Here is a 23,657-nt window from a genome sequence, read left to right as displayed (position 1 = left end):
AGTAATATAGCTGGGAAGAGAGGCCGGGTATAAAAATAAATATAATATAAATTGTAAATACATAGGGAAGATTAACAAACAAGTCCCTAGAAGATACAGAATGGATTTCTTTAGTAGAGCACTATTGAGATAAGAGTCAGGATGGTAGTCTTTTTTCTACTTTACAGGACTAGGCAATGTATTTGTGTATGTGTGTGTGTGTGTGTGTGTGTGTGTGTGTGTGTGTGTGTGTGGTGTCACTAGAACATAAAGTCTTGGTAGGAGAGAAAGAAGAAAGGCAGAGGCAAAATCCAGTGAGAGAGAATACAGAGAGAGGAAAACAGGTACAGAAGAAGAGAAAGGAGCCACATGAGATAGAGAAAAGAAAGAGATGCCTATGGTGGGGTGTAGTCAAGTGCTAATGAAAATTGCTTTGAGAAACACAGGTTCTCAGAGTTAAGGGTTTCCATACCAAAAAAACCCCCCAAAAACAAAAAAGGCAAAAAAAACCCCCTGTAAATTTAAGGGAAGTTTGTCATTAACATCCTTTTCCTTTCTGATTTCATTTTTCTATATTGACCTCCTTTCAAATGCTTATTCTATATTCTGTTTTCACAGGGTCTTTCTCAGTCTTGGCTTTGGAAAACTATTTAATAAACTATCAAGTTTTCTTTGTTTTTTTTAAATTATTAACTAGGAAATTATCAACAAAAATGAATACTTCCGTATACAAAGATGGACAGAAAATGAAATTATACATGAAACCATAATATGGTTTCTTCCTTTTGATAGAAAAGGGATTGAACAGATGATTTCAGTTATATGGAAAACTGGATGAGCAAACTCTCTCTACTGATGCTGGTGAGTACCTTATCTGCAGCTGATACTTTTAAAGAGCTGCCCAGAGCATGAAAGGTTAAGTTTCATGCCCAGTGTATATTTTAGAAGCAGATCTTCCTGATTCCAAAGCCAACTCTCTCAACTTCTCCACACTGTCTTTCTTTGACATGGTTTTATCAATATTGCTCTGCTTGTCTGTACCCCTTTGAACTCCCCTTCAGTCTCCTCTAGATATTTATATTTTGAAAGTTTCATTAACACTGTTTTCCTTTCTTCCTTCTGTTCATCTTTTTTTTTTTTTTGCATTTCTATCCCTGTACGCCATAATCTCTCTGCCAAATACAAGCTCTCCCTTCTAACAAAAATATAGTTAGGCAAAACAAATTTGTACTATTATGGTCCCGTCTAGAAATGTATGTCTCACTCTTCACCCAAAGTCCATTGCCTCTTCAGTGAGAGGTGGGAAAGCTTGCTTGGTTAGCAATGTTCTGGAGTTGTCATTAGTCATTGTATTGGTCAGAAACCTTTCAAAGCAGTTCTCCTTTACAATGTTACTGTCATGATATATATTATTTTCCTAGTTCTGTTCACTGCATTCTGCATCAGTTATCCAACTCTTCCCAGGTTTCTCTCAACCTATCTCATCATTTCTTATGGTGTAATAGTATTCCATTATATTTATGTATGGTAATTTGTTCAGCTATTTCCAAATTGATAGACATCCTTTTAGTTTCCAGTTCTTTGCTACTTTAAAAGAGCTGCTATAAATATTTTTGTAGATAAGGGGTCCTTTTCCCTCTTTCCCGATTGCTTTGGGGCATAGGCCTGACAGTGTTATTGCTGCATTAAAGCATATGCACAGTTTAGTGACTTTGAGTATACTTCCAAATTGCTTTCTAGAATGTCTGGACACATTCATAGCTCCACCACCTGACAGTACATTACTGTCAGGCTTTTCATTTCGAAAAGAGGCTCTTGAAATTCTTAAAAAATATTTGGTATGAAAAAGAATGAATTTTTAAAGGTGAAATTCTAGGCAAAGACTTTCTGAAAGGTAAATGGGGTAACTATTTTTTTGTGTGTATGTGGAGGAAGGGTGGGTTGAGATGAACATTTATCTTTCTATCTCTCCCTATGCCTATATCTATTCTTCATCCTCACCATGACCTCTAATCCCTCCATCCCTCAATACTGCCTCAGACCATCACCCTTGCTTTGGCTACAGTCCCCTCCTTTTCCAATCTTGAATCATGGGTAAGTAAAATCAACTCTGCACTATCCTCTATTCTTGGGTACCTTGTTCCCTTGTCCAATCCCAACCTTTTCTTCTTTCCTCAAGACCCACGTTCCACTCCCTCAAAACTTTTTCTGTTGAAGACCTTGACTCATATTTCACTTAAAAAATTGAGGCCATTTGCTGGCAGCTCAATCCATCTCACAGCTTTTACCTATCTCACTCCCCTCCTTCACTTCAGTATCTAATGATGAAGTGGCTGGCCTGCTTACTAAGGCCAACTTTTCTACATAAATCCTTGATCTCACTCCCCACTGTCTTCTCTAGAACATTAGCCTCACTATCTATCATTTCTACACTCTCTAATCTTCAATCTTTATCTACTAGTTCTTTCTCTTGTTGTTCTGTTATTTTTCAGTCATGTCTGACTCTTTATGACCCCATTTGGGGTATTCTTGACAAAGAGACTGGAGTGGTTTACCATTTCCTTCTGCTCATTTTACAGATGCTGAAACTGAGGCAAACAGGGTCAAATGACTTGCCCAGGGTCACCCAGCTAGGAAGGCCTCTGTCTGAGGCCAGATTTGAGCTCAGAAAGATGAGTCTTCCTGACTACAGTCTTGGCACTCTATCCACTGTGCCACCTAGCTGTCATCTGTTCTTTCCTTATTACTTACAAATAAACCCAAGTCTATCTTGTCCTTAAAAACTGTTAGTAGATCTTACCATTCCCACCAGCTATCATCCCGTATCTCTTCCCCTCTTCAGTTTGAAAAAAATCATGTACAATGGGTGTCTCCACTTTCTTTTGAAACCTTTTCCAACCTGTCTTTTGATCTCATCATTCAAAAAGTTCTTTCCAAAGTTGCTAATGATCTCAATTGGCAAATCTAATGATTTTTTCCCCCCAATCCTAATCCTTCTTGAAAATTGTTTCCTCCTCAATCATTTGCTCTTTTCTGTGTTTTCGTGACCCTCCCTTCTCGTGGTTCTTCTGCTACCTGCCCAACAATTCCTCAGCTAATTTTGCTGGATTTTTATCAATGCCATTCTCACTATCCACGTGTGTCCCCCCAAGGCTCTGACTTGAGCCCTCTTCTCTTTTCTCTCTAGACGCTCTCATTTGGGGATCTCATCAGCTTCCATGGGTTCAATGATCATCTCTATGTATATGATTTCCAGAGCTATTTATCCATCTCTAGTCTCTCCCCTGAGCTTAACCACATGTCACTGACTGTCTACTTGACGTTTCAACCCAGATGTCCTGTAGGTATCTCATACTCCATATGTCCCAAATATAACTCATTATTTCCTCCTCCCCCCCACCTTCTTTCTTTTCTAACTTCCCTATTGCTGAGGGAATCATTATCCTTCTAGTCACCCATCTTTGAAACCTGGGTTTCAGCTTCCACTTCTCTCTTTTTCAATCTATATGTAGAGGAAGTTACAAAATCTTGTACTTTCTTTCTTTACTAGATGGTTGGATTTTTCCTCTTCTCTCTACTCACATAGCTAGTTCAGGCCCTCTCCCCTCTCACCTCTCACCTGGAGTACTACAATAGTCTTTTTACTAGACTCTACTTCAAGTTATTCCCTATTCTAATCTGTCCTTCATGCAATTGCTTAAGTGATTTTCTTAAAGCATAGTTTTGACCATGTTACCCTTCTCCTATGATTATAACGTGTCCTCTCCCACTCCCCAAATTCTGGTGACTCCCTATTAGCTCCAGGATCAAATATAAAGTCCTGTATCTGACATTTAAGGCTCTTTACAATATGCCCTTTCCTACCTCTCCAGTCTTTTCACAGTTTACTCCTCTCATGCAGTTCACTCTCCTACTTGTTACTTGAACAGGACACTCCATTTGCCATAGCTTTGTACTGATAATCTCCCTTGTCTGGAATGCAATCCCGTCTGCCTCTTGCCATCTCTGGCTTCCTTTGAGCCTCTGCTCAAGGCCTTTCCTGGTCTCCCTATCTATTAATACCTTCTCCTCTAAGATTACCTTCCATCTACTCTAAATTTATTCTGTAAATACTGATTTATATATGTAATTTTCCCATTAGAATGTAAGCTCATTGAAGGTAAGAGCTGTTTTTCCTTTTTCTCAGTATCACTAGTAATTAACACAGTGCCTGCTATGCAGGAAGAACTTAATAAATGCTTTTTGATTGATTGATTTTATTGTCCTTGAAATCATACCCATAGGTTACTATTTTCTTTACCTATTAGTTGAACTTTTCCCAAGGTTAACCATGTTTGATTTTTAATCATCATTAAAGGAAGAATAGGAGATCTGGGTGTCTCTTTTAGGCTCACCAGTAAATCCTTTGATCTGTTTCTACCTTTCTGCCTTCAGTTTATTAGTTCGTTGCCATCTTATACCCTAGGGAACTTCTACTGAAAGAAGTTGCCAGATATAGTAACTTCAGAGGACTGCAGATGAAGAATGATTCATACCTCTCACTACTAGGTAGTGGAATACAGGTATATAATTAAAGCATGTATTTTCAGGAATGTCCAATTTATTGATTTGTTTTGCTTGATTGAACTTGTTATAAAGGAGGGTCCTATTTTGTGAGGGGTGGTAGAGAGTCACTGGGAAGTGTTAGTGATATACTAGGTGGTGCAGTGGATAGAGTGCTGGGCCTGGAATAAAGAAGGCTCACCTTTCTGAGTTCAAATCTGGCCTCAGACACTTACTAGCCATGTGACCCTGGGCAAATTACTTCAACGTGCTTGCCTCAGTTTCTTCAAATGTAAAATGAACTGAAGAAGGAAATGGCAAACCACTTCAGTATATTTGCCAAGAAAACTCCAAATGGGTCACAAAAAGTCAGACATGATTAAAAAACAACTGAAAGTGATACAAAAAAGAAAAGAGCATTAATAAAACTTTAATAGGAAAAAAAGAGAGGTTACTCCTCTCCAAACCTCTTTTTTTCTTTTAAGTAGCTGTCTACAGGTATTTTACCTAGAGAATGATGAAGTCTTGCTTTCTAGGAACACAAAAGTCGGAAACTTCATTTAAATTTATTACAAGCAATAAACTGATCACAAAAAAAAATCAGTGGGTTTTATGTGAATTAAATGCAGTGTCTAGCACTTTGTAGAAACTGGGGAAATACAATTAGGAAGATCCTTTTGAGAGGATTAATGAAATGCCAGTTTGAGATAAAAAAAATACTCTAATTTTATACTGCATTGTTGATACATTGTACATAAGTCTGCCAGAAATGATGTGGTATATAAGACAGAAGAATGCGTGAGTGAATTTCTTATTCACCTGGAATACTCAGTGAGGGATATACTAGGACATGCTGATAGATGAACACTTGTTGATTGTTAGTTATTTATGACACAGAAAGTCACTCTGAAGTCCTGGAAGATTTAGGGAACTAGATGAAAAGGGTTGAGTCAGATTTTTGTGTATTCATGCTTATCTTCATGTGTGGTAGGTCAGGACTGTAATGTTTTGAGAAGCCCTAGCTAGAGAATTTCATGGGTTATCACCAATAGTGTCCTTCTCTAATGGGTGCTAGGCTGCCCTGACATTCTCTTGGAGAAACAAATGCCTTCTTCCCCTAAGACTTTCTAACCAGTGTTACTAATAGACTGACCAAACAAAACAGAAACCTATAGATGCCCAGGGGACCTTTGCTAGTAGAAAACAAAGCTGTTCCCAGAGACCTGTGGGCTCATTGTTCTGTCAAATGTTGCTGTGGTTTTCAGAGGCACAGTCCCAATAACCTTACGAGGTAGAAGGTTTGGGGTAGAAGAGATCTGCTAACAATTCTATCTGGGCCAGACAAGTGAGAAAATCTCTGATGATTTCTTCACATAAGCTCATCTGTTCCCATTTTAAGAAACATGAAACAGTTGTCCATAGAAGCCAAGCCCTTCATCTCCCTAGTCTAGGTTTTCAAAGTACTTGGTGTCATTCTGGTATTTTCGATTTTCATCTACAGTGTGGAAAACAAATAGCCTTTCAGGCAAATCTCATCACATGACACAGCCCCAGTTATCAGTTCAAAAGGCTTGTAATCAACTCATCTGCTTTTGCTCTGTTTCATCTTGCTTCTCTTGACTAGACAAGTCTCCTTCTTAACTCACTCTACACATATGTTTATGTGTATAAAAAGCTTCAGGCTGGGGCTGGTCTTTCCCTCTCTTAAAAAGGCAAACCTGTCTACAATATGTTAAAGTAATTCTAACATTGGCATGACTCAGATGTTGTGTGACCCATGCTCTTATGTTATCTTGATTAAGGCAAGTGTGAGCTCTTAGTCTGAAGAAAGGAAGGACTTTGCTAAGGGCAAAAAAATCTTAGAGATAAAATAAATCTACTATGCAGAAAATCCTAGAAGATTTACAATTACTTTGGCAATTGCATTTCCCCCCCCCATGCATGCCTCAATGCTTTATTATATAAGAAAATGTAGGGGATCATTGATTTGAGCAATGCAAACAGCCAGAATCCAAAGAATCTACAACAAAGGGACAAAATAAGAATGTTGGTGGTAGTGGGGGCAAAATTGTGAAATATTTCTGTGAAAATATTTTCTTTATTGCTGGTTGATTAGAACATAGTCATGTGTCTCTACAAGGTAGGTAATATCATGTTAGGTCTTTTAAAGGACATAGGATTACTTTTAATCCAGTGTCAATGCAATTTGTAGAGACAGTTCTGTTTTTCTTCACACTTCAAGGATTTCAATGAAAATCTTTTTATTCAAACAAAAGGGAGAAGAAAACCTGCATGATATCAAATAACAAGCCATATAGTGATAGGTCCTCTGTTTTGACTCAAGATATTTTCTGTTTTTGTTTTTTTCCCCCCTAAAAACAAACAACCTCTCAACTCAAAATATGTTTGATGTTTTTCTGGTTCCAGGACTATCCAAGTCAGAACCATTTTCAGATCCTGCCAATCTGACTGGTTGCTTTTTTGACTTCAATTTTTTTTTAAGTTTAGCAGGCTCAATAAAACTGCCTAAAAGTAATCTTCACTAACGGAGAACTTGCAAATATGCTCATTAGGCGAGCATTTGCAAGTCTGTAGCATTAGCTTTGTCTGAAAACTGTGTAGACCTTGGTTTGGTGCTCCAAAAGAGGCATGCTGACCATGCCTACAGAAAGGGTGGCAACCTAACACCTTTCAAAAGGTTCTTAGCAGCCTATCAAGCTGCTACAACTCTCTGCCAATCAAGTGTTGCTGTGAGTGGTGGAAGTGGGCCTGAACCCAGAGAATGCCATTGCCAGAGTTCTCTGACTTTACTCAGGGATACAAAGTGGGCAAAGTGATGAAGGTGGAAGGGGCCAGGAAGGAGGCTAACCAAGGAATCTATGCCTCCTGCCTTCATTTCTCCCCAGAGTCTTTTTCTGAAGAACATAGAACACTGTTTGTGGGGGCTCAGGTGGCAAAATAGGCATTAGTTATAAGAAGCTACCTTTTTCGTGACTTTTGGGGCAAATGATTTTGGAACATAAAGTCAAGCAGGCAGTAGGAAAGTGATTACTTCAAAACCTGTCCTTCATAAAATACCAAAATGGCCCCAGAGAATCTTCAGTGTTAGAATTCCCATTCAATAGCAGGGTTTCTTAATTTAGGGACCATGAACCCCAAAGGCCCATGAACAGATTCAATCAACTTGGATGTGGAAAAAAAATTACATCTTTATTTTTCACTAACCTAAAACTGAAATTTAGTATTTCCTTCAATTATTCAAAGACATTATTCTGAGAAGGGGTCCATAGGCTTCTCCAGACTACCAATGTCATAAAAAAAATTAAGAACTCCCGCTCCACAGATAATTAAACTGAAACTCACTTCTGAGATCCCTGATCACAGTTGTTGCTGTAGAACACTCAGTCCCTCTACATGGAGTGATTTTGGGCATCAGAATCCAGACTAGGTCTTTGAATTCTTGCTTGGCCTGGTTGTACACCTGAAACATGCTATGGAGGCCCTATACTTCTCCTGGTTTCTTTCCCTCTGCCCTCATACCCTCTGTACTCAGTTCCATGTCATCTTTTCCTTGTTTTCTGTGTAGCATGGAGTAGTGGTATTTTCATAGCAATACAACCTCTAGAATTTACTTTTTCAATATCTTCCCTAGAAACACCACAATTTTAAACTATTCAAAAGTAAGAATCCCTCGTTTTTGGATGTGGTTTGCCCCCACTTACTTACTATCTACCCAGTTCTATTCCTTTGCTGTAGTACAACATATCATTTCCCCACTCCCATGTCCATGCATTTCCCATTCAATGAGCCATAGCTCCTTTTAAGTTAAAAACTCACCTTAAAGCCCAACACCTCCTCCGAGAAGCCTTCCCTGATTAAGCAGGATGAGGAAACCTCGGAAGCGTGACTGACAACACTCCCAGTAAAACAAACACACACAAAACCCCAAACAAACATAAAAACTCACAAAAAAAGAGAAAAGGACATATTCTCTGCTTTTGGATTGTATGCTCCCTGAAGATAAGGATAATTTTTGTGATAATAATTCATCAATTAGATAATGTGGCATAATGCAACTTTTAAAAAAAGATATTAAAAAAAAAAGCCCAAAGAGACAAACTCTCTGGGGACGTACACTATCATATCTCCTCCTGGACTTTTCCCCTCTAAGTTTTACCTTTCTTTCTTTTTCCCTTTTTCCTTACCTTGCTTTCTCAGATTCCTGCAAGGGGAAGCTAAAGAGACTGATCATTCATCAATATGGGAAGGACATCTCTAAGTCAGTACTAAAACCCTATCCCGAGTAGCATATCCTGTCCTCCCCCGCTCCCCTTCCATACTCCCAGTTGAGATTTGCCATGTATATCTACTTAGTTATTTTGCTCATTAGTAAGAATAACTAGGTGTTCTGCTCTCTGGGAAACAGGTATTTCCAGGGCAAATATGTGTGCTATGAATGAGTAAATGCCCAAAGAATTTAGTGGAAGGCCTTATTGAAAGAACCAAAGGCAAAGTTCCCTGAAAAGATTCACATAACCATTACCCAGTAAGGAATGGAGCCCACACAGATTAAGGGACTTGCAGAAGGTCATCTGGTGTGAGTCAATCACAGTAGAAAATAGAAACCACACTCTTGTTTTGCCACCTTCTCAGGTTCATGATGATACAACTTGTAGAAAAGTAAGAGACCCAGAGGCATATATTGACTGGAACAAGCAAAGGCATGAGATGGGAAGGCAACCGCTGGCACTCGGGGGAAACTGACCATCAGCTACCCAAAGTGCTACAGATGCCCCTCTCCACACTGCTGGAAGAGTACCAAAACCCTTATTTGAATCCCCTGAGCAAAACATTGATTTTGTGGTTGCAAAAAAACGTACCTTCAACTGCAGAACTCAGTTTTATGATACCTTGAACAAAAACAAAAAATGGCAGTTATATAATGGCCCCAAATTACCCTTCCAGTCTTCTATAACACATGCTTCAGGTCTAGACTTACAACTATTAGTAATCAGAGAGTTTGATTGTTTTAATCAGAATATTGACTTAGAAAATTCAATTTCTTTTAGTCCAGGTTAAGAGTGCATTAGTTTCCCCTTGTCTCTTTTAACCTTCCAAATTAAAACACTGAGTAATAAAAGGTATGCGAAAGAGATCTTAACTGTGTTTGGAGAAAGCAAAACTCAAAACGTTGCATGAGTAATGTGTTAAAGCACTGTCAACCTGGAAAACCCCACATAGCTGGAGGCAACTTCCCAACAATGATTCCTACTTTATAATGTGTTTAGAGAACAAGGCCGTCTTGATTTTAGGTTGGGTAAGGAAAAAGAGAAAGGAAGCAGGAGAGGGGTAGGACCTCCACAGCTTGTTTCAGGTGGTCAGCTGAGCCAGGCGTAATTTCAAAGACTCACTTTGCCTTCTAACCATTCTGGAAGAAGGTTTTTGTTGAAATCTGTCAGGGAGTCAAATTTTGTATTGTGGTTTAGCAACTGGTTTCTCTGAGGTTGTTGGGTCATGGACAGTATTTTCAGTTTGATGTTTTCCAAGCCTTTCTGGTTTTATCATCTGGGCAAGAGTCCAGTATAGTTCTAGAGATGAATTTAGTATAACAGTGAAAAATTAGAATTGCAAGGTACCTCAGATGTCATGTAGCTCAATCCTCTTATTTTACATGTGAAGAGACTGTCATTAGTGATGGAAGACCAGAAAACAGACTCTGGACTCCAGGTCCTTCCCATCAAATACTCTAAATTCTGAGGGCACTTGTATTTTAAGGTTATACTTTGTTGTATTCAAGACTTGAATTGTTTTTTGATATTACACATCAAATTAAAAACTTGAGGCTACTTCTGTATTCCTATAGCTTTCCTATAGTTGCTTTAAAGTCAGTATAAGGGTGAAGGCAGAGTGTCTCTGGAAAATACTGGACTTGAGAAAACTGGACATGGTCCAGGAGCTCAAGAAAAAAAAATCCTTTGAATTGGCCATTATTGAGGAAATCTTCAAAGATCCATGGGATAGCCAAAAGGACAGGGCCTGTACACGCCTTGGGCTGAGGGTCTGATTTGGCCCTTTCATGGACTGGAGATGCAGCAAATTCAAAGGGCTCCTTCATTCTAACAGGTAAATTCAGCATTTGCACGTATCCACCTTGCTTTTCAAAACTGATGATGCCAACTTGTCCTCCATCATAACTTCCAAAGGAATATACCACTCTTTTGCTATCCATTACATTCCATTTAAAAAGAAAAAAAAATCAGTAATGAGCTTTCTTCTTTTTAGTGTAGTATTGAGAGGAAAATCTTAGCAATGTAGAATCCCCTCTCATAAGTAAATCCATATTTAGGGATTTTGGCTTAAGTGAATAGTCCAATATTATTAAGAATTGTCTTTTCCTGCTTTTTTCATAGGCAAAAAAATATCACCCTCCCCTTTCCTCCCCATTTATAGTTTTCTTAGGTCTTAGAAAGGCACTCAAATGTGACTTTGGTGCAGGAACTGTGTGGGAAACATTAGCAGCAGACGGATCAACAGGGTTCGCAGCCCAAACAGATGCAGAAGTGACTTTGTTGGAACAAGGATTTGTTGGAACAAGACAGCCCAGAAAGCAAGCAGGCAGCACCACAAACAGTACGTAGCAGGTTCTTTAGGCAGCAACACTGTTTTTTAAATCATAGGAGTGTCTCCATGTATGAACAGTGTGGAAGGCTTGGCTAATCATTTTCTTTGTTCTTATGTTTCTTGTATAATTTTAGACATGCCACCAAATGCAGGTACTATTATGACTGTGGGCAAGTCTCTTAATTTTTCTGAGCCTCAGTTTCCTCATTTATAAAATGGAGATGATAATACCTATAGTATCTACTTCACAAGCCTGTTATACAGATTAGATCAGATAAATGTAAAATCTAGGCAAATTTTAGACAAAGGTAAATGCTAGCTATTATTATTATTATCATCATCAAAATGTTGACTTCAAAAAGATAATTATTTCTGGCCCAAGTTCAGAGCTCATTAACTCCCTCCAGTCCTTTTTAACAGTCTGAATTAAACTACTTGACTTAAAACATGACCACAACCTTGATTCCTTTTACCATTTCTACTCTTGGCCTTTGTCATGGCCTTTGGTTCTTTACAAATCCTTATTGTCCCAGAACATCATTCTCCTTCATTCTAACTTCATTTGCAGTGAAGCCCAGCCTTGACCCTTTGGTTTAGCATTTTCATGTATCATTAGCTACTGTCCCAAGGCCCTTGTCTTCTTGATTTTCCACTATCTCTGAAGTGTGAATCCTCACATCTAGGGAACTCCCACCAACCACATTCCCCCCTTCTGCTCCTCAGGCTGGTGAGTACCCCTAGTACACTTCAGTAAATGCAGCTGACGTCACCCACTACAAATTCATGGCTAACAATTTAAGCTGAGCTCTTGATGCTGCTCAATAATCTTTCTGCTTAATTCTGATTAAGTACTTATCTCATTCTCCATAGCAAAAGTTCTAAACTCTCTCTCCTCTCTCCTTGCAGAGAATTTATAGCCTTCAACTGCACAGAGAAGATTGAAGCTACCCATGGGAATTTTTTCAGCTCCCCTCTTCTATTCTTCGGGTAGCTAGGTGGTACAGCGAATAGAGTGCTGGGTCTGAAAAGGAAGACTCATCTCCCTAAGTTCAAATTTGCCCTCAGACACTTACTAGCTGGGTGGTCCTGGGCAAGTCACTTAACCATGTTTGTCTCAGTTTCTTATCTGTAAAACGAGCTGGGGAAGGAAATGGTAAACTACTTCAATATCTTTGCCAAGAAAATCCCAAATGGGGTCATGAAGAGTTCTACATGACTGAACAACAATAACTACCACTTCTGGACCTATGCCCCAAAGAGATCAAAGGAAGAAGAAAAGGACCTATAGGTACAAAAATATTTAGGAGTTTTTTTCATAGTAGCCCAAAATTGGAAACCAAGGGGATTTCTAATCAATTTCTGTTGGAATGGCAAAACAAATTATGGTATATAAATGCAAGGGAATATTATTATACTATAAGAAATGTTGAAGCAGACAGTTTCAAAGGAAACTGAGAAGATCTCTATAAACTGATGCAGATAGAAGTGAGTAAAACTAAGAGAACAATTTATACAATGACAACATTATAGAGAAAAATAGCTTTGAAATTCTGATTAGTGCAATGATAAGCAATGAGTACAGAAGGCTGAAGATGAAATATATCACCCATTTCCTACCAGAGAGATGATGGATTTAAAATACAGAGAGGACCATACAGTTTTAGGCATGGCCAATTGTTTTGCTAGACTATGCATGCTTATGATGAGGTTCTTATTTTCTGCTTTATTTACTTATTTGTTTATTCATTCACTCATTTATCTATATATTTATTTATTCATTTGTTTGTTCAGTGGGGGACAATGGGAGGGATAGATTATAATGCATGTAAAAAAAATAAATTTATTAAAAAAAACTTGCTCTTTCAAACACTACCAATGACCTAACCACAAAATTTAGTTACCCCCAGTTTTCATTCTCCTTGCCCTTTGGCCCCTTTTGGCATTGTTCAATATTCTCTCCTTTTATTATTATCTTCCCTCCTTGGTTTCAGAGGCCTAACTATTCCTTTTGTTGTTTCTCAAGTTGGCTCCTTATCCTCTTAAACCCTTAAGGTGGGAGTTCCTCAAGGGTCCTAGATTCTCTCCCTGAGATATAGTAGATGCTTAATAAAAGCTTGTGGAGTGATTGATGTCTTTTCTTTCTTAGGCAACTTTATTTATTTCTACAGCTCAATTACTTCATATAGACGACTTTCAGATCCATGCCTCCAGTTGGGACTTTTCTTCTGCACTATCTCCCCATAGACGTCTAACACCAGAATCATTAGCTTTCTCCCTGGATCTGGTCCTCCTAGTGATTTCCTCATTTTCATCTGTAATATCATCATTCACCCCATCTTCACATTCATATAAACTAGTGATCTTTGATTCACCCCTCTCACTCATGGCTCATAATCAATCAGTTATCAACTAAGTTTATTATTTTTTTTGAAAAATTCTACCATCACATCTCTTGAATTTTTCTCTCCTATACCCACTACCATTATCTTAGGACAGGCCCTCATTACTATCCATGTGGATCAATGAATACCCTACTTAAAAATCTTCTTACCACCCTATCTTCTCTTCCAATCTCTCTGTCACCCTGCTGTCTATATAATCTTACATGTAAATCTGATCACATCATTTCTCTGTTCAAATCTTCAATGGCTCTCTATTTTCTGCCAAGTAGAGCTCGTATTCTTTTGCTCGGGATTCAAGGTCTTTCACAACCTAACAATACTCAATCTTTTGAGCCTTATTTCACATCTCTCCATACTCTGTATTTAAGCCAGACAGGACAACTCTCTTCTCTTCCTAAAAATGTAGCATACTCACAGGTTCTTCCTTCTGTCTGGAATACTTTCTATTCTTTTCTTCTCCTTTTGAATTTTTAGCTAATAACAACTAGATTTTATACAGAACTTTAAGGTTTCCAAATTACTTTACAAATATTATCTATTTTATCTTTACAAAAACCCTGAGAAGTAGGTATTATGATTAGTATTATGATTATCTCTATTTTACAGATGAGGTTACAGAGGCAGACTACTGAGATTAAGCAGCCTAACTCAGGGTCATACAGCTAATAAGCCTCTGAGGTTGAATTTGAACTCAGGTCTCCCTTACTCCAGGACCAGCACACTTTCCATTGTACTTACTATCGAGAGAAGGGAGGTACCTCAGAGGTCATCTAGTTTAATACCCTCATTTTATGGGTGAGGAAACTGAGCCCCAGAGATGCTCAGAGAATTTCCCAGGTTCACACACTAAGTAAGTAATAGAATTGGAATTTGAACTACAGTCACCTGATTCTAAATCTAGTACACTTTCCTCTGTACCATACTACTTCAAGCAAAATTTAATTTTCAAATAATTCTGACCTTGCAAAACATTAAGTAAAACTAGCATTTTCATATGAATTATGGAACCAAAGGAGGGGCTGCACATAAAATTGGGAATCTCTATTTCGTAGAGTATGCTTTTCTTTTTTAAGTATATATTCAATTGAGCCATCCTGTTTGTCTTTGATTCCTTCTCATCTGCCTTCTGTTTTCTTCTCATCTTGGGCTCCCCCAATCTCTGCCTCTTTCCCCCTATCTATCCCTCCCAATTAAAAAGAAAGAAAAAAAGAAAAGCTAAGTCATTGTACCAAATATGCATAGTTAAACAAAATAAGCTCTCACATTGGCCTACCACTCTATTTCTTACCCATCCTTTAAAGCTGATTTCAAATGAAGACTTCCCCAATCTCCGTGGTTGGTAATGTCTTCCACTATTAGATCTCTCATAGCACTTTGCTTTGAAATCTCTTTGAAACCATTCATATAATATGATGTATAATAGTTATTTTTGTTATTCTTAGTTCCCTACTAAGCTTTGAGTTGGTTGAGCCCAGCTATTATTTAAAACTCCATGGCACTGAACACAGTGCTTTTTACATGGTATACGTATAATAAATATCTATCATACTGCATCACATGAGTTTAATTTAAACAAGATTATATAGAATTTTTGATGCATGGTGGGTGTGTTGCTGCATAAAACCAATGAGGAACTTTGAAGAAGAATAAGAGTAAAAGATGTCATTAAAAGAGAAGATGAGTTGGTTGCGTGGTGTAGATGAGGGACAAAAAAAGTGGAAAGCCAGAGTACTCCACTGATACCCTCACAATGTCAAGAGAAATCAAGGAAGGCTTTTAGGCTGTTGGGTGAAACATCTCTAGTGAATTCATGGGAAGATATTGTTAAGAATTACATAGGATGGGCAGCCATGGAAGAGTTATCTACATAGTCAGAAGAAACTCTCAAATTGAGATCGTAGATCCTTTTGAATATTTGAGTATTTATTGAATTACCAAAAAAAAAAAAATCCAGGGAATTAAAAATAATTAACTAAAGTCTTTTTGAAACTTTTGAAGTAAAGAAATTAAAAATAAATTTTAAATGACAATAACAACTCAATAAAAAATTTTAAAAATAGCTTTAATAGTCCTGGTTAAATATTTCCTCTGTACCCTAGTACATCTTGTTTCTTCTAGTAGATTGTAGACCTTGTGAGGGCAAGGGCTTGTGTCATTATCACCCATGCCTAATACAGTTATTTTCCTAAGTCTAGCAGCTTAATAACAGGAGAAGGGCAGGGAATAAATATTTCTAAAACATCTATTATGTGCCAGGCACTGTACTAAGAGCTTTACAAATATTCTCTCATTTTATCCTCACAACAACCCTATGAGGTAAGTGATATTATTATCCTAATTTACAGTTGAGGAAATTGAGGCAGACAGGTTAAATGAGTCACACTATCACACAGTATCTGAAGCTGGATTTGAACTTAGGTCTACCTGACTCCAGGCCTATATTGAATTGAATAACTGACGACTGGCTTAATGTGTAAACTCTCCCAGATAGATATGCATTTTCAAGGAACTTATTAATCTAAGTTATTGTATTTTTCCATAGTAGAGGGTTTTGGGGGAATTGTGATATGGAGAGCAGGCCTTCTAATACTTAGGTCTCTTCCTTTTTCCCTTCCTGTATATAAAAATAGCTACTCTGGGGGTTACCAAAAGCCATAGGCTAACAAAAATTAGTTATATGAAGTGAGTTCAAATCACTTTCAGCTGAAGGAGTTGTCTTAATATGGAAGGAGTCATTTAGTTCATTCTATTATCTTCAGGCACAGCCATGCTTTACATAATGTAAGTGTTCAATAAATATTTGATGATAATGATTATTCTTTTCAAGTAATAGAAATAGTCGTCATTACTTACATGACTATTTATTTAAAAATATTTATAATAAGTATTTGTTTAAATGAATTGAATTGAATAACCACTAGAATCTCAGCTATAGTCTTAGTGATGGAAAGGATTCTAGAGATAATCCTGTCTAGTATAAAGCATCTGTTTTACAAATAAATAAACTGAAACCAGGAAAAGTTAAGTTACTTGCCACAAGTCACACAATATATGAGTGGCAGACACAGAATTAGGACTGGGATCTCCAGATTCCCATTCCAGTGATATTTCCATTATACATGATGAGTAGATAGAAGATATACATTTCTAAGGATGGTCAACTCAGAATAGGCTAGGATATGGCTAAAAATAATAAGATGAAATATAATATATACAAATATGAAACCCTTTATCAAGATTTAAAAAATTATGGCCTAAGTACAGAATAGACAAGATGTGAACAGAAAAGGGTTTAAATTTGTAGGTTTAGGGAACTGCAAGGTCAAATAATGTGACATGCCAGCCAAAAAAGCTAATACAATCTTTGGTTTGTTAACAGAATTTTAAATGTAGTCCAGACAGGACTAGACTCTAACTTGGGAATAGCTGGAGACAAAAACAGAGCAGGCTAGAGAGGGGTATGTCAGGAATCAAGTAGCAGTAATCATAATTCCCTTCGTGAAGAGAAACAGTATTCAAAATAAGTGAGTGGATAATTCTACTGGTTTTCTCTAGTCAGATCTGGGTACCGCATTTTAATAGGGACATTAATAAACCATAGCTTGTCCAGATGAGGATAACCAGTATGATGAAGGGACTAGAGACCCATGTGACCTAAAGTCATATGAGAACTTTTGAAGAAACTTGAAACGATTAGCCTGGAGTAGAGAAGACTTTGGAGAAGGGGGTAGGAAGGTTTGGGAAATGCTAATTGTCTTCAAGTATATGAAAGACTGTCATGGTGAAGTTGGATTAGCCATGTTCTACTTGGCCCAAGAAGGCTGAACCCTAAAAGTAATGAATAGGAAATGTAGTGAGGCAGATTTAGGTCATACATGCAGATGTATGTTCCACAACAAGTGGAACTATCCAAGAGTAAAAGAAGTTGATTCAGAAGTTAGCAGGCTACCTATTATTTGAAGTCTTCAAGCAGGGGATTAGTTGTAGTAAAAGATATTCCTTTCAAGGAATAATTGGTTCTAAATGACATTTCCAATTTTGGAATTCTATGATTCTGTGAGTCTATGGAGAAAGGTGAGAGGCCTCAGGATCATCCTAGAATTCAGGGGATAATTCAATTGTAGGATCCTCAATTAGCAACTAGCCTAGAACTCTCTGATTGTGGCTTGATTTTAATTGCATGATTTTATTTGATGCAAAGGACCCTAGAAACCCAGCAAAAGGCAATATTGGCTCAAAATTGAGCCTACTTGTATAGGACTATTGAGTACTTTTTGAAGTATAAGAGAAGTTAACCATTCTGTTAAGTGGGTGGTACAGTGGGTTGAGAGCTGAACCTGAAGCAGGAAAACCTGATTTCAAATCCAGTCTCTGACACTTGATAGGTTTGTGACTCTGGGCAATTCACTTAAGTTTAATCTGCCTCTGTTTCCTCATCCATGAAATGGGGATAATAATAGCATTAATAATAATAATATAATAGTTGCATAATACCTCTTAGGATAGTTGTGAGGATCAACTGAAATAATATTTGTAAAGCACTTTGTGAATCTTAAAGCACTATATAAATGCTATCATTATTATCATCATCATGTAAATAATTCAAAAAAGGGAAGTAAGAAGATATTCCTATATATAGCTATCTGGTAGAGTACAGGGATAGATGATAATCCCAAAATATGCCTATGGAGTGGAATTGGAGAGAACTTTTCTTGAGGTTGAGAAGTGACTTATGGGTGATTATTTCTGTGTGTTATTGAATTACTTAAATTTTTCTCTCCCAAAGCTGAAATCTTCTAAGATAGCCAAATGCCTAGATAAGATATTTGACAATTAATTTTGTTATTCAATAACTCTACTATCAGAAAATTCTTCTTGGTTTATATTATATTCATTTCATCTTGTTTAATTTTCTGTGGGCATGGAGAAGCAAACTTTACCATTCTCAGTTTTTATTCTTAATAACCTTTTTAAGCTTAATGATCCTTCAGTCTTCTTTTTCCATCTTCTTTTAGGTTTTGTTTTCTAATATTTAAATAATTGTATTTTTCTTTTGTTTCATTGGTTGCCATGGCCCAAGAATTTATCACCTCATGGCCAGCCTGAGGGTAATAAACTCTACACTTGGCTAGTCCTTCCTCATTCAGCAGACATAGTGTATTGCTAGGACCATATTTGAAGCATTTTTAGCTTTGTAAAACCTGCCAGAACACATGCTCTAATGACACAGCCTCTGACAACCTAAAGGTACCACAAAAGTTCACTGGGCAACTTAAGTGAATTGCTCAGAGTCACAAACCTATCAAGTGTCTGAGGCTGGATTTGAAATCAAGTTTTCCTGATTCCAGGTTCAGCTGTCAACCCACTACACCACCCATTTAACAGAATTGTTAACTTCTCTTATACTTCACAAAGTACTCAATAGTCCTATACAAATAGGCTCAATATTGAACCAATATTGCCTTTTTTTCTTTTGGCTAGGCAATGGGGTTAAGTAACTTGCCCAGGGTCACACAGCTAGTAAGTGTTATGTGTCTGAGGTGGGATTTGAACTCAGGTCCTCCTGAATCCAGGGCTGGTACTCTATGCACTGCGCCACTTAGCTCCCCCCCATATTGCCTTTTGCTGGGTTTCTAGGGTTCTTTGCTTCAAATAAAATCACCAGTGCAATTAAAATAAAACCACAGTCAAGAGAGTTCTAGGTTAGTTGCTAATTGAGGTACAGTAAAAGTGCTCTGCTTTGGATGAAGCACTGGAAGTCAATAAACTACTCAAATGAGATTAATTAGGCTAGCTATTCATATGAGAAAAAACAAGTAGATGAAAAAATGCATATTGACCAGTCAAACAACAAATATTTATTAAGTGCATATTAAGTGCCGAGCACTGTACAAGATGCTGGGATTATAAAGACAAAAATGAAAAATCCTTGTTTATGACATACTATTGTATGAACAGTCCATTAAGTTAGTCTATCAATATGTATAATTTGAACTAACACTGCAAATAGACCATGAGCTTGGCCTAGAACTGAATAAGAGATCAAGTTTAGTTATATTTGGGAAATAGTATGCTGCACTCAATGATCTCAGAACGCTTCCTGACACAAGAGAACCTATCATTTGAACACCAGTCTTCCTCCTGATGAAGCTATATGGCTTGAAGTCATAGAACACCACAATCTCTAAAGAATCAAAATGATGGGAGATCCAAAAGACAACAGAGAAATGTATACTGGGTATAAGTAGACTGGATCACATTACTGTTGATGATTTACATGCACGAAGTGGCATGAAAGACATCAACAGAGATCTACCAGAGAGAGAAGTGGGTTAATAATATAGCAAGAATGAGTGATGAGATGGGATAGATGGTGTTGCTAAAATGGAGAACCTCCAACATGTTGGTTAGAACCTTTATGGAGGACTTAAGGAGAAACATGAACAAAAATTGACATAGGATGAGAAGATATACTCTACAGGTTCTGAGAGTAAACTCACTGATGTTATAGGCCAATGGAAGTGGTAAAGATATATTACTGTCCATGTTCCTCTCTGGTCATTTCCGCATTGCAAGAATCTTATTTATACACCCCAGCATTATATTTGTTTTTTTGAAAAAAAAAATACTCCCAGGATGCCATCGCTTCCTACTTTCTACTACAGTGATATGTTTTGTTCCTGGTTACTTTTGTTTTCAATTAATTTGTTCTTCCTTTCTACATGCACAATACTGCCTAGATTGTAAAGGTGTTATTTGTTTTAGGAAACAAATAGCAGATTAAAAGTGGAGGTTGGAGGGGGAGCAGCAGATGTGAACATACCTTTGATCTCTCATTCTTGGGGGATGGGATGTCAAACACCTGGTGGCAGTAGAAATTAACAAAGCCCTGGTACTGATGGGGCTTGCCTTCGAAGAAGGCTGTGTAACCAGTAATGAAAGCTGAATGCTCTCCATGGCCATACGAGGGAAAGGAACTCAAGGATTGAGAGCTCAATAATAGAGCTCTGGCTAGCTTGGTCACTATTTAACGTAACAATTTGTATATAAATATACCAGGTGTGTGTGTGTGTGTGTGTGTGTGTGTGTGTGTGTGATGGAGAAAGAAGAGTAGAGAGCTCCATAACCGAAACTAAAATTAAGTATTTTGTACACTTGAAACAAATACTGCAAAATCCTCCAGCTAGGCCTGGATGCAGAAATGCAGTTTTCAAGCTAATTCACAGAGCTTTAAATGAAAGGTTTTTTTTTTTTTCTTGCAATTTCTGTCCTTAGCAGAATTCTCCTTTTATTAGGGATTTCTTTCCTTTGCTAGAGATGCCTAACCGGCCTGCTGTGTATCTAATGAGACCCTCAGGGTTTCTACAGTTCCTTTTGTAGAGCTGCATCTCCCCCTGGTGTTTGTCTGTTAGTGTTACTACATCATGTTATTGGCCACAGAAAGACTTACCAGTTAAACTAAATGTAAAAAAAAAAAAATAATTTCCTGTGACCTCTGCTGGGATGGAGACAAATGTCTAAATACTTCAGATTTCTGAACATTGCAGGGAACAGTTGTGTGCCAGCAGAAACAGTCACTGATTAGAACTCTGACAGTAAAATAGTCACATGAACACTTTGATCAATGCTCTTACCAGAATCACAGGATCCTAGAATCTTGGAGCTGGTAGGGGCCTCAAAGGTCATCTAATCTGAGCTGGACCTGAGTAGGAATTCCTTTTACTCTTCAACATTCCTGACAAGAGGTCATCCAGCCTTCGCCTGTAGGCCTCAAATGAGGGGGAATCCATTACTTCTGTAAACAGCCCATTTTACTTATGGACAGTCCTTACCTCGAGCCTATGCTGGCCTCCCTTATTCTTCTCTCTCAGATCAGGTAGAATGGGTCTGATCCTTTATCCACATGGCTCCTCTTCAGATACCCAAAGACAACTACCATGTAGCCCCAGTGCTTAACACAGTGCCTGGCACATAGTAGGTGCTTAATAAAGGTTTATTGAACTGAACTGAATCGTTTCTTGGCCAGGCTAAAATACCCAGTTCCCTCAACCAATCCTCAAAGAGCATGAACTCTCAGCCCCAGTTTTGCTGGAGGCCTAATTGTGGAAAGAATGATAGATTTGGAGTCAGGCTCTGTGCTCAAATCCCAGTTTTGCCACTTTCTCCCTGTGTCATCATGGGCAAACCACTTAATCTTTCTGGGTCTCAGTTTCCTCATGTATAAGATGAGGTTGCACTCTCAGGCCTCAAACTTTTCCAGCTTTAAATCTGTAAATTTATAATCTTTCTTCTGAATTCTTTCTCTCTCTCTCTGTCTTTCTCTCTCTCTCTCTCTCACTCTCTCTCTGCACCAATATCCTGCCTAAAATGTGGGCCCTGAATGGGAAGAAGTCTGACAAGTGCAAAAAGGTCAAGTTTTTCCTGTCAAAATTTCACAGCTATGTGAAAAGTCACTAAGCTGCGTGTCCTTTGACCCAGTGATACCTGACTCAAATCCCCACTAACTTTGTGACTCCAGGAGTCATTTAACTTCTCTCAGACTCAGTTTTCTCATCTTAAAAATGGGGATAGCAATAGAATCTACTTCATAGGGTTGTTGCGAGGCTCAAATAAGATAATACATGTAAAGGGCTTTGCAAACTATGAAGCATTATATATGCTAGATATTATAACAATTATTATTGCAAAGAGATCAAATAAAGAGGAAAAAGCATGTGTACAAAATATTTATGGCAACTTTCTGCTGTATCAAAGAACTGGAAACTCAAAGGGTCCCCAATAATTGGAGAATGGCTGAACAAATTTTGATACACGATGCTAATGGAACATTATTGTAAGAAATGATGAAAGGGACAATTTCAAAGAAACCTGAAAAGATCTGTATGAACTGATGCAGAAGAGAGGAATGATTTGAACTGTAACAACATAACTGTAAAGAAAAGCATCTTGGAAAGATTTAAGAATTGTAATTATTGCAATGACCAGCCATTACTTCAGTGGCTCAGTGATAAAGCATATTACCCACCACCTGACAGAGAAATGCAGAATAAGATATACATCTCTGGACATGGCAAATATGTAGATTTGTTTTGCTTGATTATTTTTATTTGTTATAAGGATTGTAATTTTTTTTCTACTTGACAAAGGGATACCAGAGATAGTGTTGCCCAAAAAGATGAAAAGAAAAGAATCATTGGAACATTTTTTTTAAATGCACAGAAGACAACAGAAGGAAGTTCAGAAGGAAAGACAGCTAAGTAGGGCAACTTTGAAAGTAAAATGCTGAATTTAGTATATACTTTAAAAAAGCAAGCTGGATATTATAGAAATTCTTTTTTTCATATATAATATTTTCTATTTTACTATGTATGTGGAAATGTTATTTTTAAGAGTCTAGGAAGCTCAGGTTTAAACAATAAAATAAAAAAAAGATTTAATGGCTGTCAGCAATTACAGTGCAATATAAGGATAGAAGGAAAAGTAGGAAGACTTCTAAGGGAAGAGATCTAGGAAAGGGAAGTGTTTAAGGGAGTGCTGGTTTATGTGAATATTTATATCTCAGAAATCAGCAAATTACAAATCAGGGCTTGATTTTTTTGTTTTGTTAATTGTCTAGACTTAAGAAAGTGATGGAGATATTTCACTTAGAGGTTAGTAAAAATAAAGATGTAGTCCCCTCCCCCCCATCTAAGTTCATTCTGAAATCTATCCATCGACCCCTTCTCAAGTTAACCACCCATGGCCTATAAAATGTCCCAGAAAGTGAAAGGTGGTATCTCTCAGATCAAGATAGGGGAATTGAGCCTGTGATTTCACTGGAACTCCCAGAAGAGGAAACTTCCTCTCCCAGTGTACATCAGCATCTTCTCTGCACTATATAGACTTACAGAGTTGACTGCGACACTGAGAAGAACAGTGATTTATCCAGGATAACACAGCCAATATGTACCAGAGAGGGGGAATTGAACACATGCCTTCCTGTCATTGAGTCCAGTTCTACCTCTACAGAATCCTGGAGGTAAGTGGGAGGGGAACATTCAATCTCTTCCTCTTGCTGTTGGTTGGAGTGTGTGTGTGTGTGTGTGTGTGTGTGTGTGTGTGTGTGTGTGTGTG

At 37.7% G+C, this 23,657-nt stretch overlaps 1 protein-coding gene across 6 annotated transcripts in view; it reads right to left on the bottom strand.

Annotated features, from left to right (window-relative positions):
- The window catches only part of LOC114054060 (disks large-associated protein 1), a 411,078-nt gene that overhangs the window by 156,227 nt on the left and 231,194 nt on the right, over nucleotides 1-23,657 (bottom strand). For 3 of the 6 annotated variants that reach the window (XM_027877129.1, XM_027877131.1, XM_027877132.1), the window contains exon 5: nucleotides 9,402-9,431. The exons of the other annotated variants lie outside the window; for them this stretch is intronic. In XM_027877129.1, the coding sequence (XP_027732930.1) occupies nucleotides 9,402-9,431 (30 nt within the window). The remainder of the gene's footprint in view (nucleotides 1-9,401; nucleotides 9,432-23,657) is intronic. 6 annotated transcript variants of the gene reach the window in all.

This window comes from Vombatus ursinus, unplaced genomic scaffold (genome assembly GCF_900497805.2).
Source record: "Vombatus ursinus unplaced genomic scaffold, bare-nosed wombat genome assembly UNPS02014812.1, whole genome shotgun sequence".
In the NCBI taxonomy this organism is placed as follows: domain Eukaryota; kingdom Metazoa; phylum Chordata; class Mammalia; order Diprotodontia; family Vombatidae; genus Vombatus; species Vombatus ursinus.
Note: the sequence above shows the minus strand (reverse complement) of the source record. Positions and strands in the feature narration are given on the sequence as shown.